The sequence below is a fragment of the Orycteropus afer genome, unplaced genomic scaffold (genome assembly GCF_000298275.1).
Source record: "Orycteropus afer afer isolate SDZICR_OR568_19922 unplaced genomic scaffold, OryAfe1.0 scaffold00490, whole genome shotgun sequence".
Lineage (NCBI taxonomy): Eukaryota > Metazoa > Chordata > Mammalia > Tubulidentata > Orycteropodidae > Orycteropus > Orycteropus afer.
This window is the reverse complement of record NW_006922077.1, coordinates 220426-236475: the sequence shown is the minus strand read 5'-3', so window position 1 is coordinate 236475 and position 16050 is coordinate 220426. Positions and strand designations below refer to the sequence as shown.

General features: G+C 38.4%; 2 protein-coding genes across 2 annotated transcripts in view; both read right to left on the bottom strand.

Annotated features, from left to right (window-relative positions):
• The window catches only part of LOC103209333 (olfactory receptor 6C4-like), a 34014-nt gene extending 21453 nt beyond the window's left edge, over window positions 1–12561 (bottom strand). The window contains exon 1 of the mRNA XM_042782855.1: window positions 12548–12561. Within this exon, the coding sequence (XP_042638789.1) occupies window positions 12548–12561 (14 nt within the window). The remainder of the gene's footprint in view (window positions 1–12547) is intronic.
• A 2556-nt stretch (window positions 12562–15117) lies between these two features.
• LOC103209331 (olfactory receptor 6C4-like) lies at window positions 15118–16050 on the bottom strand. Its single transcript, XM_007955156.1, has one exon. It carries the CDS (start codon window positions 16048–16050, stop codon window positions 15118–15120), a length of 933 nt encoding a protein of 310 aa, XP_007953347.1.

Here is a 16050-nt window from a genome sequence, read left to right as displayed (position 1 = left end):
CATGAGACCAAAGTCTGGCTATTCTCATTTCCAAGAAGCATTTTGGCTGCACTTCCTCCAGGACAGATCTGTTAGTTCTTTTAGATTCCATGGTACTCTCAGCATTCTTTGCCAGCACCACAACTCAAAAGCATCAACTCTTCTTTGGTCTTCCTTATTCATTGTCCAGCTCTCACATGCATAAGAGGCAATTGAAAATATCATGGCTTGTGTCAGGTGCACCTTAGTCCTCAAGTAGACATCTTTGCTCATCAGCACTGGAAAGAGGTCCTTTGCAGCTGAGTTGCCCAGTGCTATACATCGTTGGATGTCCTGACTGCTGCTTCCATTGGCGTTGATTATAGAACCAAGCAATGTGAAGTCTTTGACAACTTCAATATTCTCTCCATTTATTGTGATGCTGCTTATAGGTCCAGTTGTGAGGATTTATGTTTTCTTCATATTGAGATGTAATCCATACTGCAGACTGTATTCTTCAATCTTCATCACGAAGTGCATTAAGTCATCCTCACTTTCTGCAAGCAAAGTTGTGTCATCAGCATATCACAGGTTGTTAACGAGCCTTCCTCCAATCCTGATGCCACATTCTTCTTCCTATAGTCCAACTTCTCAGATTATTTGCTCAGCATATAGATTGAATAAGTATGGTGAAAGGATACAACCCTGATGCACTCCCTTCTTGATTTTAAAGCATACAGTGTCCCCTTGTTCTGTTTGAATGACAGCCTCCTGGTCTATGTACAGGTTCCTCATGAGTACAATTAAGTGTTCTGGAGTTACCATTCTTCTCAGTGTTATCCATAATTTGTTATGATCCACACAACCAAACGCTTTTGCATAGTCAATAAAACACAAGTAAACATCTTCCTGGTATTCTTTGCTTTGGGCCAAGATACATCTGACATCAGCAATGATATCCCTTGTTCCACATCCTCTTCTGAATCCAGCCTGCACCTCTGGAAGTCTCTGTTAATATACTGCTACAACTGTTTTTGAATTATCTTCAGTAAGATTTTATTTGCGTGAGATATTAAAGGTATTGTTCGATAATTTCCACATTGTGTGGGATCACCTTTCTTTGGAATGGGTACAAATATGGATCTCTTCCAGTCAGCCAGGTAGCTGTCTTCCACATCTCTTGGCATGACCGAGTGAGTGCTTCCAATGAGGCATTTGTATGTTGAAACATCTCAATGGGTATTCTGTCAATTCCTGGAGCCTTGTTCTTTGCTAATTCTTTCAGTACAGCTTCAACTTCTTCCTTCAATACCATTGGTTCTTGAACATATGCCACCTCTGAAAGGTGGATGAAGATTGACCAGTTCTTTTTGGTACAGTGACTCCATGTATTCTTTCCATCTTCTTTTGATGCTTCCTGCATCATTCATTCAATATTTTGCCCATAGAATGTTTCAATATTGCAACTTGGGGCTTAATTTTTTCATCAATTCTTTCAGCTTGAGAAATGCCAAGTGTGTTCTCTTTTGGTTTTTTAACTCCAGGTCTTGGCACATTTCATTATAGTAATTGGCTTTGTCTGCTCGAGCTGCTCTTTGAAATCTTGTGATCAGCTCTTTTATCTTGTCATTTCTTTCATTTGCTTTAGCTACTCTCTCTTCAAGGGCAAGTTTCAGAGTCTCTTCTGACATCCATTTTGGTCTTTAGACCAAATGCATCAAATCTATTCTTTAGATGGTCTCTAAGTTCAGGAGGGATATATTCAAGATCATATTTTGGCTCTCGTGGACTTGTTTTAATTGCCTTCAACTTCAAGTTGAACTTGCATATGAGCAGTTGATTGTCTGTTCCACAATAAGCTCCTGGCCTTCTTTGGCTAAAGATATTTTCCATCACCTCTTGCCACAGATGTAGTCAGTCTGATTCCTGTGTATTCCATCTTGCGAAATCCATGTGTATAGCCACTGTTTGTGTTGTTGAAAAACGTGCTTGCAATGAATAAGTCACTGGTCTTTCAAAATTCTATCATGTGATCTCCGGTGTTATTTCTGTCACCAAGGCCAAATTTTCCAACTTCTTTGTTTCCAACTTTTGCATTCCAGTCACCAGTGACAATTAACACATCTTGATTGCATGTTCGGGCACTTTCAGACCGCAAAAGTTGATAAAAATCTTCAATTTCCTAATCTTTGGCTTTGGTGGTTGTTGCATAAATTTGAATAAGAGTCTTATTAACTGGTCTTCCTTGTAGGTGTATGGATATTAGTCTATGACTGACAGCATTGTACTTTGGGACAGATCTCAAAAAGTCCTTTGTAATGATGAATACTATGCATTCCTCTTCAAACTGTCATTCCTGGCATAGTAGATCATATGGTTGTCTGATTCAAAATTGTTCAAAACAGTCCATTTCAGCTCACTAATGCCTAGGACATCAATCTTTATGTGTTCCATTTCATTTTTGACAATTTCCAGTTATCCTAGATTCATACTTCATAATTCCATGTTCCTATTATTAATGGATGTTTGGAGCTGTTTCTCCTCAATTTGAGTCATTTCACATCAGCAAATGGAGGTCTTGAAAGCTTTACTTTATCCGTATCAGTAAGGTTGGTCCTACTCTGATGATGCAGCTCTTTCCTAGTCATATCTTGAAAGCCTTCCAACCTACGGAGCTCGTCCTCCTGCAGTGTATCGGGTAATGTTTCCGGGCCATTCATAAAGTTGCACAGTCATGTATCAGACAGTGTTTCTCTGCTATTTATAAGGTTTTACCTGGCCAATTCTTTGAGAAGTGGATGGCCTCTTCCTTCTTTATAGTCTAACTCAGTGTGTAAGGTGAATTGAAACCTGTGTACCATGTGCAACCCTGCTGGCACTTGAAGCACAAGTGGCACAGCCTCAAGCCTCATGCCTCACAGCAACACACAAGCCACAACAGTACGACAAACTGACAGACAAGTTTGTGTCCCTTAGCTGTTTGAAATCTCTCAACCCTCCCCTTACCTGGATCCATGTCTGCTGCTCTGCTCTGTCATTGCCCCCGGCTTCACTTTCTCCCACTTTCCAAAGAATAGTTTAACTTAATTAGTAAAAAACTCTGACTTGATCATTATGCTCTTTTAAGAACTATCTAAATGATATCAAAGTGACAATAGTCACTCAAAAATTTGGTAGGAAACTTAGGAAGAAAAGATAAAGAAGAGGAAGAATAAAAAGAAGAGGAAGAAGAGGAAGAGGAGGAAGAGGAGGAGGAGGAGGAAGAGCAGGTGGAAGAGGAGGAGGAGGAGGAAAGAAAACCCTATGGAGCAGAGTTCTACTCTGACACACATGAGGTTGCCATGAGTTGGAATCAATCGTGGTGACTTTTTTTTTTTTTAATTTGATTAGTGTTTGTAACACTATATATGCCTCTTATACTGCATTTGAGGGAATTTGGGGCTGATCAAGAAAAGAGATATAACCATGAGATAAGTGTTGCATTACAGGCTATTTATTGGGGCCTACAGATTGAAACCGTGTAGGAGGTAATTGCCCACAGTAGGAGATCTTCCAGGTGGAAGAGGAGCAGGGAGCCATTAGAAGGTGAAGATGGAGGAAAAACCTTGGGGGAAGAGGTAAAAGTGGGTGACGGGGAGCTTACATGTCCTTAGGTGATATTATTCTGTGGAAAGATGGGAAGTCTCTGGGTCAGAGCTTTCCAAAGAATAGTAGTATCCTAGGGTCTTTGTAATACAAGGTTTTATCTTAGTGAAGGCTAGTATATTTTGTGTGAAGTTTCCTGAGGTATGTAAGTCAGATAGGTCTAAGTGCCTAAAAACCTGCTTGTTTGGGCTGTTTAAAAACAATCCGATATGTACAAATCTGACCCAAGCCATAGTATTTTCACTTGCCTCATATGCATGGACAATGACAAAGAAGACCAAAGAAGAATTGTATTTGAATGATGGTATTGGTGAATGGTTTGCAACTCTTTTGTTAGGTGCATATACACATAGGATGTCTCTTGCTGAATTGATCCTTTCATTATTATATAACATCCATCTTTAGCTCTTGTAATTTTCTTTGCTGTGTTTTAGAGTCTAAAGCCACAGGCACTTGATGTGTGTAAATAGAGCAGCCTGAAAGTACAATCTTAACTCTGTCTTAAGTCTTGACATGAGTCTGGAATCCATGTTGAATTTTAAAACTGCCTTCTGTGACATTACTGAGTTACTTGTCTAATTTTTGTGTTGACCTGTACCTTGCAGGAAACATATTTTTCCTCTATGGTCTGGTAGTTGCAGGATGTCACAAGCTATCCCGAGGGGGTCTTTCCATATGCTAAACAGATGCAGGATGGGATTTCCTATGCCCAAAGGGTCTTGACACACAGCATGATTGATAAATCTTCTATATAATGGACTCCCAGGAAAAAAACATGTTTGAGAAGGCAATTTTAATAACAAGTTCCCAGAAAAACCTGTCCTGTCATTGTCCTGTGACCATCCTGTAATTAACAGAAGAGCACATATGTTTGTAGTTATGTACTTTAGGCAGTCATATAGCTCCACCTATACATTATTGGCATAGTGCCTAAGGCTTTGACTGCTTACCTGAAAGTTGGTTCAAACCCATCAGCCACTCAGTGGAAGGCTGGGCAATCTACTTCCATAAAGATTTACAGCCTCAGAAACCCAATGAGGGTTACTATGAGTTGGAATCCACTTGATGGCTTCTTTTTCTTTTTTTGATTTGGGTGAAAATTTACAGAGCAAATTTGTTTTCCATTCAATTCATACACATTTTTTTTGTAGCATTCATTGCAATCCCCACAATGTAATAGCATTCTCCACTTCTTCCCTGTGTTTACCATTTCCCTTCATCCTTCTTTTCTATCCCTTCCTGCCTTGTGAGTATTATCTCTGGGCAAATGCTGTCCTGTTGGTCTGTATGGCTCATAGTTCTACTGAGTGTGTACCTCCCTTTATTATTGTTCATGTTATAGGCCTGTCATTTGGCTGAAAGTTGAGCCATGGGGATGAGTTCAGTTCCATGCTTGAAGGGTGTCTAAGGGCCACAGTCTCTATCAGACCATTAAGCCTAGGCTTTGTAGTGATTTTGAGTTTTGTTTAACATTTTTCTCTCTCTCTATTTGTGACCTAAGGCATTTGACTGCTAACCAGAAGCCTGGCAGCTCAAACCTACCTCCTCAGAAGGAAGACTGTGCAATCTACTTCCTTAGAGATAGTGCTTCAGAAACTCAAGGAGAGGTCTCTATGAGTTGGAATAGACTTGAGGGCAGTAAGATTTTTTTTCTTTAAACTATGATCCCTTTAAAAGCAGTTAGTAGCAGTAGCCAAGCACCATCTAGTTCTGGTCTCAGGATCATTGAGGCTGGGTTCATGTGAACGATTAGTCCTTTGGACTAATTGTTTCTTTGTGTCTTTGATTTTCTTCACTCTTCTTTACTGCAGACATGGAGACACCAGTAGTTTCACCTTCGATGGCTGCTTACAAGCTTTTATGACCCCAGTTGCTACTCACCAAAGAAGGATGTAGAGCACTGTAGACTATGTTATACCAATTGACCTTAGTGTCCCTCTAGACCATGATCCTGAGCCCCTAGGTCTAGCAACCTTTTTTTTTTTTTTTAAAAAAAACTCATCGTTATGACCTTTATACTGGGAATTAGCTTAGTTGTCAAAAATATAGACTTCCTGGGTTTAAATCCAAGCTCTGCTACTTACTAGCTGTGTGATATATGGGCAAGTTACTTAGCCTCTCTATGTTGATGGCTTTTTTTTTTTTTTTTTGGTTTATGTGTTTCCCACCATTCCCTACTAAGTCTTACTTTCAGATATTCAACCTTCACCTCCCATTATTTAATTCACTGTGGGATCAGGGGACAAAGGACATGTCCTTAGCTTCTTTGGGATTTTCTCCACTTCTCCACTTCTAGAAGAGCGTGGCATCAGGATTGGAGGAAGACTCATTAACAACTGGCAATATGCAGAAGACACAACTTTGCTTGTTGAAAGTGAGTATGACATGAAGCATCTACTGATGAAGATTAGAGACTACAGGGTGCAGTGTGGATTACATCTCAATATAAAGCAAATGAAAATCCTCACAACTGGACCAATAAGCAGCATCACGATAAATGGAGAAAAGATTGAGGTTGTCAAAGACTTCATATTACTTGGTTCTACAATCAACACCCATGGAAGCAGCAGTCAAGATATTAGATGATATATTGCACTGGGAAAATCTGCTGCAAAAGACCTCTTTAAAGTGCTGAAGAGGAAAGATGACTCTTGAGGACTAAGATGTACTTAACCCAAGCCATGGTATTTTCGATTGCCTCATATGCCTGTGACAGCTAGACAATGAATAAGGAAGACTGAGGAAGAGTTGATGCTTTTGAGTTGTAGTGCTTGCAATGGATACTGAAAGTACCATGGGCTGCCAAAAGAACTAACAAATCTGTCCTGGAAAAAGTGCCATTGGAATGCTCTTTGGAAGTGAGAATGGCCAGAGTTCATGTCACCTACTTTGGTCATGTTGTCAGAAGGGACCATTCCCATGAGAAGGTTATCATGCTTGGTAAAGTGGAGAGTGAACAAAAAGGGGAAGGCCTTCAACAAGATGGATTGACAGAATGGCTGCAATGATGTGCTCAGGTATAGCAAGTACTGTGAGGATGACACAAGACCAGGCAGTGTTTTGTTTAGTTGTAGGTAGGGTCACTATGATTTGGAGCTGACTAGACGGGACTTAACAACAACATACAAAATGGTTATCATTGATAGTACTGGATTTAAAATTTTAAAAGGCATCTCTGGGAGGAGTTTCTCTTGGCTTTCAGAATCAATAGAGTAGCAAGGGAGTTCAAGCAATGTGTTTGTAAAAGCTTTGGCATTTTAAGAAAGATTGCCTTAAGTTGAAAAAAAAAAAAAAAAAAAAAAAAAAAGAAAGAGGCTCTGGAGGAATATATGGGGGCTTTTCCAGTAGTGACACTAAATCCCCAAGGAGAAACTCCTATTCAAATTAATGGAGAACCTTGGAAAATTTTAGTTGACATAGGGCCACCCTTTCAGCTCTTAACCCCACATTTTTACAAAAGTTTTTACCCCGAAGTAAGAAAATCTCTAAGGTTGTGGAGGTAAAAAAATCATGAACAAATTTTAACTCATTCTCAATCTATTCCCACATCCTTTGGTCTCATTATAGATAAGCAACCTTTCCTGCTAGGTGAAGATACCCCAGTAAATTTAATTGGAAAGAATCTTTTATCAAAACCCTTTAATGAAGATGAGGAATTGTTTTTAGAACTTCTCAAGAATCATACAGACAGAGTAGGAAGGGAACTAGAGAAAGATTGTTGTTTCTTTTATGCTGTAAACTTACTCAACACAAAAGAAACCTCCCAAGTGCCTTCTTCCTTTGATAATGACCTATCTTCAGTTCCCAAAACTCTTTAGGCTACAACCTCCATGGATGTCAGCCACATTTTGTCAGCAGACCCTATTAAATTTAAATGGACACTTCTAAGCCTCTATCCAAAGTATCCTAGTGTCATTTGAAAAAGGAAGCTAAGAAAGGAGCAACTCCCATTATTCAAAACTTTTTGGACAAGCATCTAATAATATCCTGCACTAGCCTCTGCAATACACTGAATGAAGAGGCTGTGAAGAAACCTAGGAACCAGGGGTGGAGATTTGTAGATGATCTAAGAGCCATAAGTGAAATAGTAATTCCCCAATTCCCAGTTGTCCCAAATCCTCATTTCCTTTTGTCCAATACACTACCAGAAGCTAATCACTTTTCAGTGGTTGATTTTTGTAGTGCTTTCTTCAACATTACTGTACTCTCCAATAGTCAATATTTATTTGCTTTCATGTGGGAAAATAAACAATACACATGGACTGCCATACCACAAAGTTTCACAGAATCACCTATGTATTTTTACATGTCAACTTGCAACTTTTACAACTCACTTGTGGGTCCACTTTATGAGTGTAGTTGCCCTGTTGGTGTGCTCATATTCTCAACAAGCTGGTCTTGTCAATAGTGTCCTGCTGTTACAATATCTATCCACTGGGGGTTGGCATGAAGTATCCAGAATAAAATTACAATTGGCCCACTGTTCTGTAAAACATCTGGGACATATAATCTCAGCAAAAGGAATCACTGGTGAACTCAAAAGAAAGGAAGCTATTATAATTTATTGTATTCCAATGACAACAAAACAAAACAAAAAAATTAAGAGTATTCTTAAGACTTTGCAGCTATTGTAGAACATGAGTACCTAACTTTTATTTAATGGCTCAGCTGCTTTATAGAAATTTAAAGAATTCAGCATATGACCATTTCCAGCTTGCTGAGAATGTCCTAAATGCTGTAACCTACCTAAAAGGGCTATTAAGTAATACATCCACTTTGGGAGTTCCTACTGATAACCCAGATATTTCACTTTTTTGTTCATGAGAAATACCTTAGGGGTCCTTACCCAGAAATATGGAGGACAACAAAGACCTATAGACTATTATAGTGTCCAATTACATCTAGTCATCTGAGGCTATCTCCCATGTCTTAGAACAGTTGTTGCAACCACAAAACTGGTCAAGAACACTGTTGATATAGTTTTGGGGGAATTTTCTTGATGTTTATGGACCCATGCAGTATCAGCCATTTTAAACTCAAGCTTAACATGGCGTCTTTGAACTAGTAGGTTGACTTCTTATAATGTCCTTGTCTTAACAGCCTCTTATAACGGATTGCAGACAAGAACTTCTTTAAACCCAGATACATCGTAACTTCCTCTCGATGATGATTTCTCACCACAGATTGTTTAGACCTAACTGAACAGCTTTTGTCACTCCAACAGGATTTACAAGAAACCTCCTTTCAAACTCTATTTAGTTCTGTTTGCAGATGAATTTTATTTTAAACCTGATCCCACCAGTTCTCATTACCAGAGAAGATATGCTATCACTTCTTCTACAGAAACCCTGTAAAGTAGCCCTCTCCCTGAAGTTCCTTCAGCACAATAAGCTGAATTGATTGCAGTCACAAGGGCTTGCAAAATGGCGTCTGGATAACTGGTAAACATTTACACCAATTTGGGATATATTTTTTTGGTTACTCATGATTTTGGGATATTATGAAAACAGAAAGAATTCCTCATATCCTCTAGAACACACATGAAAAATGGTCCTTTAGTAACAGATGTCCTAGAATCCCTTTTGCTACCTACTGAGATTGCTGTGATAAAAATCCAGGCTCATCAATGTAAAGGTGTCCTTCAAGCTAATGAAACTGAAAACAAAACAAAACAGCAATTTGGCTGATTCAGCTACAAAAAAGTCTGCCTCTCAAGTGCTCACTACCTTTTCACAAAAGTTCCTTTGGATGAAAAGGAAGGGTATGGAATATGGTAACATTATAAGTGACAGGCTAGACCACCAGAGAGTTTTAAATTTTTATATACTCATCACAATTAGGTCCCTGAAACTAAAATCCAAATTTAGAAAGACTTTGATTGCCAGCAAGACACAATCGCTAATTTGGTGGTTTGTATTGCTGGCCAAGATAGTGTTGTCACAGTCATTACATAATTTTATTATTAATAGTAAATATTAATTATTATTTTTAATGCTTATTATTATTAATAATGCTCATCAAATTTGAAAGGCTATTTAATCTGCTCCCAATATAGGCAAAGTCATCCTTGTCTAACTTGACCTGGGAGAATCCCTCTGTCTAATGCACCTATGGTTGAATGGCAAATTATCTCTGTATAACTTCTTCCCTCCAGTGGTTATAAGTATGTCTTAATAATGGTCTGTCGATGTTCTCGTTGAATGGAAGATTTTCTAGCCGTAAAACTACTGCCACTACTGTGGCAAAACACTTTTGGAAAGTATCTCTACATAATGAACTCCAAAAATCCTCTGTAGCAACAGAGGCACCCATTTCACTGACTAAGTAAAAAAGAAAATGTGTAAAATCCTTCCTATTTTTCAGAAACTTCATTGTCCCTATTACACATAATTGTTGGGTCTTGAGGAAAGGATTAACGGAACCTTAAAAATCAATCAGGCAATTTTCCTACTTTTTCACACTTGCCTTGGACAAAAATACTTCCTCTTGCACTATGAGATTTAAGGTCCAGTCCTTCTGCACCACATAAGTTAACACTCATGAAATTGTCACTAGAAGACTCCTGACCCTAACTATGGGTCAGTTATAGTAGATTCTGATTTGACCCAAACTAGTGTTTTAAAATACTGTCAAGCTTTAATTCATTATGCTAAGACCCATAATTCCTTAGTCAACATGTTTTTGATAAAATAAACCTGTTGAGGTCCCTGCCTCATAATACTACCTGGAGACTGTGTGTACTGGAAAAGACATCAACTGAAAGACTCTCTTGAGGCTCTTTGGAAAGGCCCTTACTTAGTTCTTTTAACTAATCCCTGGGCCACTAAATTACAGGGGCATAAGACTTGGATTCACCTCCCTCAGTTAAGAAAGACTGCAGCTCCTGATTGGACTGTCCAGCCTACGGACGACCTTAAACTTAAGTTCACCTGGCCTCATGGCCAGAAGCAGATGACTGTGTGGGAGATAGACAGCTCACCTCCAGATCATACAACAGGATCACATGAATAGAGATAAAATTCTTGGACTGGACTTTGTATACTGCTTTTTATTCTTTTTCCTATCTTATTGCATGTCTTTGGAGTTTGTGAGCTTATAACTATCTCTTGGTAGATAAAAATTATCTGAGTCATAGTTTTATGTTTAATACTAATTATCTTTAAAATTGCTCTGTTTTTTTACCAATTACACCTTACTGACTGATGGTTTTTACGTGTTGCCCAGAAGTTTTATTATACTGGTTTTTCTTTAGCATACCTACCACCTATCTATTGTTCTTAATAGCCATTTTAATTGTCTTTTATATACAAACCCCAGGAATTTATTTCATCATAGCTCTAACCTGTGCCTTTTTCCTGTTTTTTGGGGCTATTTTCCATCATTATGAAGACTTTCTACTGTCATCTTAGCCTCCATTAAAGCTTGACATAAAAATGCTTTTGTTAAATTAGCCCAATCAGTAGCTAGTACAGCCAGCCTAAGTGAATGCTCAATCTGTCATGCAATACAATGAATGGTCCATAAAAATTCAGATCTGCTGGCTACTCTAGTACTTGATTCCAGTTTCATGCCTAATGCTATGGTTAACCTCAATATCACCTTCAAATGGGCTATATGCATCAGGCTATGGCATCCTCCTGAAATGTCCAAACCTCAAACATTTAACCTCAATCAAATATGATTATTCTGGTACTTTCAATCTAGCTTCCTTTTTCCCTTACTCATTCCCATTTTATATTTCCATATATCAAAGTTTAACTATGCAAAATAACTCAAGCAAGATAAGAATTGATTATCCTCTATATTACTTAAACTTCTTCAAACACTTTTACACTTCTTGATTCTCCTAAGGATGGGAAAATTATCCTTTTGTAACAATACTTTGAGAAGAAACTGGCTTGAAAAAGTTAACCAACACATTCCCTCCCTGGATGGTGATTCTGGAAGAACATGCACAGAGGGCCAGAATACCCCACAAAGAGAGAGCCAAACCCATTAAATAGACCATTTGCCTGGGCCTCACCTTCCCTGGGTGGTTGGACCATGACTGGCCAATGCACGCTGGTGGATTTAGAGTTCCCATAGACATTCACACTTACAATGAAAATCTCCATTGGATGGATAATTTAAAACTCTTAGAAAAAAAACAAAACTAAATGGCCAAGAGACGAACAAAGCCAATGAAATGTGACTCCTTTGAAAGAAAATCCCAGCTTAAGGTATTCCATTTTTGAGAGCTTTCCTTCCTTGGTACAGAGTTGCTGATTTAGAACATGCCATTTGAAATATATCCACCACTGTGAAAGAGATAGTTGATGACATTTCCAACTCACTAGAAGCCCAAACAAAACCTTTAAATTTCCTTACAAAATAGTCCTGACCAATAGAATTGCTCTGGATTTTCTGTTAGCACAACAAGGTAGAGTGTGGGCTATTGCTAAAATCTCCTGGTATTTTTGGGTAAATATCTCAGGTAAAATAAAAAAGGACACCCAAAAGATATGCTGAAAGGCCACCTGGCTTCATATTCCTGACCAACCAGGTTCCCTTTTCTGTGACATTGTTAGGTGATTACCAAAAGTTATAGGTTCTAGGATTAGGTCAACTTGTTGTTTAGACTTATGACACTTACCATTATTGTCATTATAATAAGAATGATTAAATGTTGTATAAATATTACTGACAATGCTCTGACCCAGAGAATTAACATGTTACCAGTGCACACTGGTACATTTCAGAAAACCAAACTCATTGCCAACGAGTCAATTCTGACTCATAGCAATCCCCTTTGGGTTTCCAAGGTGGTAACTACTTACAGAAGTAGATTGCCCCATCTTCCTTCCACAGAGTGGCTGGTGGTTTTGAACTGCCAACCTTCTGGTTAGCAGTCAAATGCCTTAGGCACTGTGCCATCAGAGCTCCTTATTGGGACATTTAAGGGTACCTTGATGACACCATTCTGTTGCTGAACTTGAGTTCCACTTCATAGGTTTCCCAATTGCACAAGTAAGTTCTAAGTAGTTCCTCTACTGTGGCCCTATCCCACACTTACCTTTCCTAAAAGGATCACTAAAGACTGAGGGCTAAACCTAAATATCATAAAGGCTGCAGATGATGTCTGGGCATTCAGAGAAAATGGCAGCTGGGGTCTAAAGACTTGACATTAGACAAGTGGCCATCCAAAAGAAATTGGAATAAAAAAAAATCCATGTGGAAAAAACACACCACCCTGTGTGTGATCAAAATATTTCATGGAATTCCTTGATCAAAAAGAGAGAAAATGTATGAGAGTCTAAAATCAGAGGTACTTAGTGTGTGTAAATAGAGCAGCCTGTAAGCAAAGCCTTGACTCCATCTTAAGTCTTGACATGAGTCTGGAATCCATGTCAAATTTTAAAACTGCCTTTTCTGACAGTAGCTTTTCTAACCTGTGCACTTACCTATAAACCGAAGGGAAAAAAATTTTCTTCCCCTCTGGTAGATGGTTTTTTTCTTTGTGGTCTGGCAGATTTGGAATGTCGCAAGCTATTCCTAGGGATTTTTTACACTATGCTCAACAGATGCAGGATACGGCAGCTTATGCTTGAACGGTCTCAGTGCCCAGCAAGGTTGATAAATCTTCTATACATGGAACCCTAGGAAAAACACTCTAGAGCAAGCAATTTTAATAACAGATTCCCAGAAAAACCTGTTCTACCATTGTCCTGTGACCATCCTGTAATTAACTGAAGAGCACATGTCCTTGAATTCATGTACCTTTAAATCATGTAACCTCCCCTATATGTTATTTGCCAGTCTCTGCTAAGTTCCAGCATCAACTCCCTTCAACTCTCCTTCAACTCCCCTTCAACTCCCTTGACTGTCTTTCAGCCAATCATGATTTTGTAGATTTAGTTCCTGCTTTGACTGTATGATCATGCTGGCATCTTTTTTTGTCTTGGAGAGTGGCCATCTTCACTCTGAATTTGGATGTCTTCTGGACTTTCAATAAATCTTTTAATTTTACTCTCACAGAGTCAGTCTTCAATCTAGGACAGCTCTCAACTCTACTCCAGCTTTTCTTATTTTTTGAATTTGCATGCTATATATATTTTTTTCCTACTGTAGTTTTAGCATACCTAAATATTATAGTTGAAGAGAATTTCTTATAGACAGCATATAGTTAAAAATAATTCATTATTACAATCTCTGTATTTTAAAGAGTATGTTGAGACCATTTACATTTTACATAATTATTGATATATCTGTATTTTTGTCTCCCATTTAATTGTTTATGACTTGATCCTTCTGTTTTTAATTTTCCCATTTCCTACTTGCTTTTGAGTTATTTGAATATTTTCTATCCGTTTTAATCTATTTACTTATTGTGACTTTGACTGTATCCCTTTGTTTAGTTTTCAAGGTAGCAAGTGTAATATGCATGCTTAATTTTTTCACAGTCCACTTAGAATTAGCATTTTACTACTTTAATAGAATGTAGAATTCTGTCACATAAGTTTCTTTATCCTTTGAATGAACAACCCTTAAACACTTTGAATGCTCTTCCTTATGACCTCCTTAGGCAGCCCTTTTCACTCCCATACTACTCAGGTTCGTCTATAAAGTGTGTCTCCCAAGGCTCAGTATACTCTCTGAAGCCTGTAGGTTTTGGCCATTGCCAACATGACCCAGGATTCCTACTGCCGTGATTTTTCCCTTTGAAGTAGATTGGATGTTCACTCTGTTAGAGATCCTCTCCTGGTAATAATTTTTGTTCCTATTTCATGACTAGAAGGAGAGTTAGAGTTAGAAATATCATTTCTGCAAAAGGAAACTCTTTTTGTATTAACTGTCTAAAGAAGAGACAATTGTCAGAACAAGAGATTGCTTTGAAGAAAAAAGATTGTTTCAAATTTGGGATAAGGTAGTTTTGAGCAGTGTTTTATTATAATATGTAATTACTATCCCCTTTGTGTAAATGTCTCAGTTTCTGGGTGGTGCAAATGGTTGAGTGCTTGAGACCTGATTTGCTTCTGAAGACCCTATGGAGTAGTTGTACTCTGTACTCATGGTGTTGCCATGAGTCTAAATGGATTTCCTTGCAACTGGTTTGATTGATTTTTTTTTTTCTTGCAAATATCCAGTATTTCTGATAAAATGTTTAGACAATTTCCTTACAGCCTTTGGTAAAAATAAAAGCCCTATTCATAAATCTAAACTTTACCAGCAAGCTTAGCTGAACATCAGTCCTGTGACAATTCTAATGAGTTTTACCAGTTATTTCTCTCATTTACTATCAATATTATTAGAAATTTTTAACTATAAAAATCTACTGATGAGAAAGAAATGTTGAATTATATATTTTTTTCTTTTTCCTGAAGACAGTCCCCTTGCTGGTAAGTTTGAAACTGAACTTTGACATCTCCTCATGAAAATTCCTCTGAGATGTTGTTTAACAAGCTGAAGGTGAGAGAAGCTCCTCCTGAGTTTTATGGGGAAGAACTGCAGGAATATCATTCAGAATTTTCTTTAAATTCATGTAAGACTCAGAATCGTTCTGGCCACATTCCTGAAGGCTTGTTTTACTTGTTTATTCCTTAGAGTGTAAATGAAGGGGTTCAGTAAAGGGGCCACTGATGTATTGAGCATAGCTACTCCCTTATTGAAGGCAACACCTTCTTTTGCTGAAGGTTTTATGTACATGAAGATGCAGCTGCCATAAGAAAGAGAGATGACAATCATGTGGGAAGAACATGTGGAAAAGGCCTTTTTCCTTTGCTGGGCAGAGGAAATCTTCAGAATGGTTCTGATGATATTTGTGTAGGAGAGAATCACCAGCACTAGGGTGACAGCCAACGTCATAGTTGCTGAGATGAAGACAATCAGCTCCAGGGATCTTGTGTCTGAACAAGATATTTCTATGAGGGGTCCATGGTCACAATAATAATGATTCAGCACATTGGAGGCACAGAAATTCAGTTGACTGGTCTGGATGATTGGGTATAAAATAATTAGGAACCCACCTATCCAAGAGCAGAGAACCAGCTGGATACACACTCTGTTGCTCATGATGGTTGTGTAATGCAGGGGTTTGCAGATGGCTACATAGCGATCATAAGACATGGCAGCCAGAAGGTAAAATTCTGTAGCCCCGAGGAATATAGCAAAGAAGTACTGAGTGAAGCAACCAGCAAAACTGATGGTCTTGTTCCCAGTAGAGATGCTGAGCAGCTGCCTAGGAGTAAACGTGGTTGTAAAGGAAATTTCCAAGAAGGAGAAATTCCAGAGGAAGAAATACATGGGAGTCTGGAGGTGGGTGTCCAGTAGTGTGAGGGTGATGATGGTCAGATTACCTAAGATGCTAAATATGTATGTAAGGAAGAGAAGTATAAAAATTACAGTCTGAAGCTGTGGGATGTCTGTTAGTCCCAGAAGGATGAATTCTCTTAGAAATGTTTGGTTTTTCAT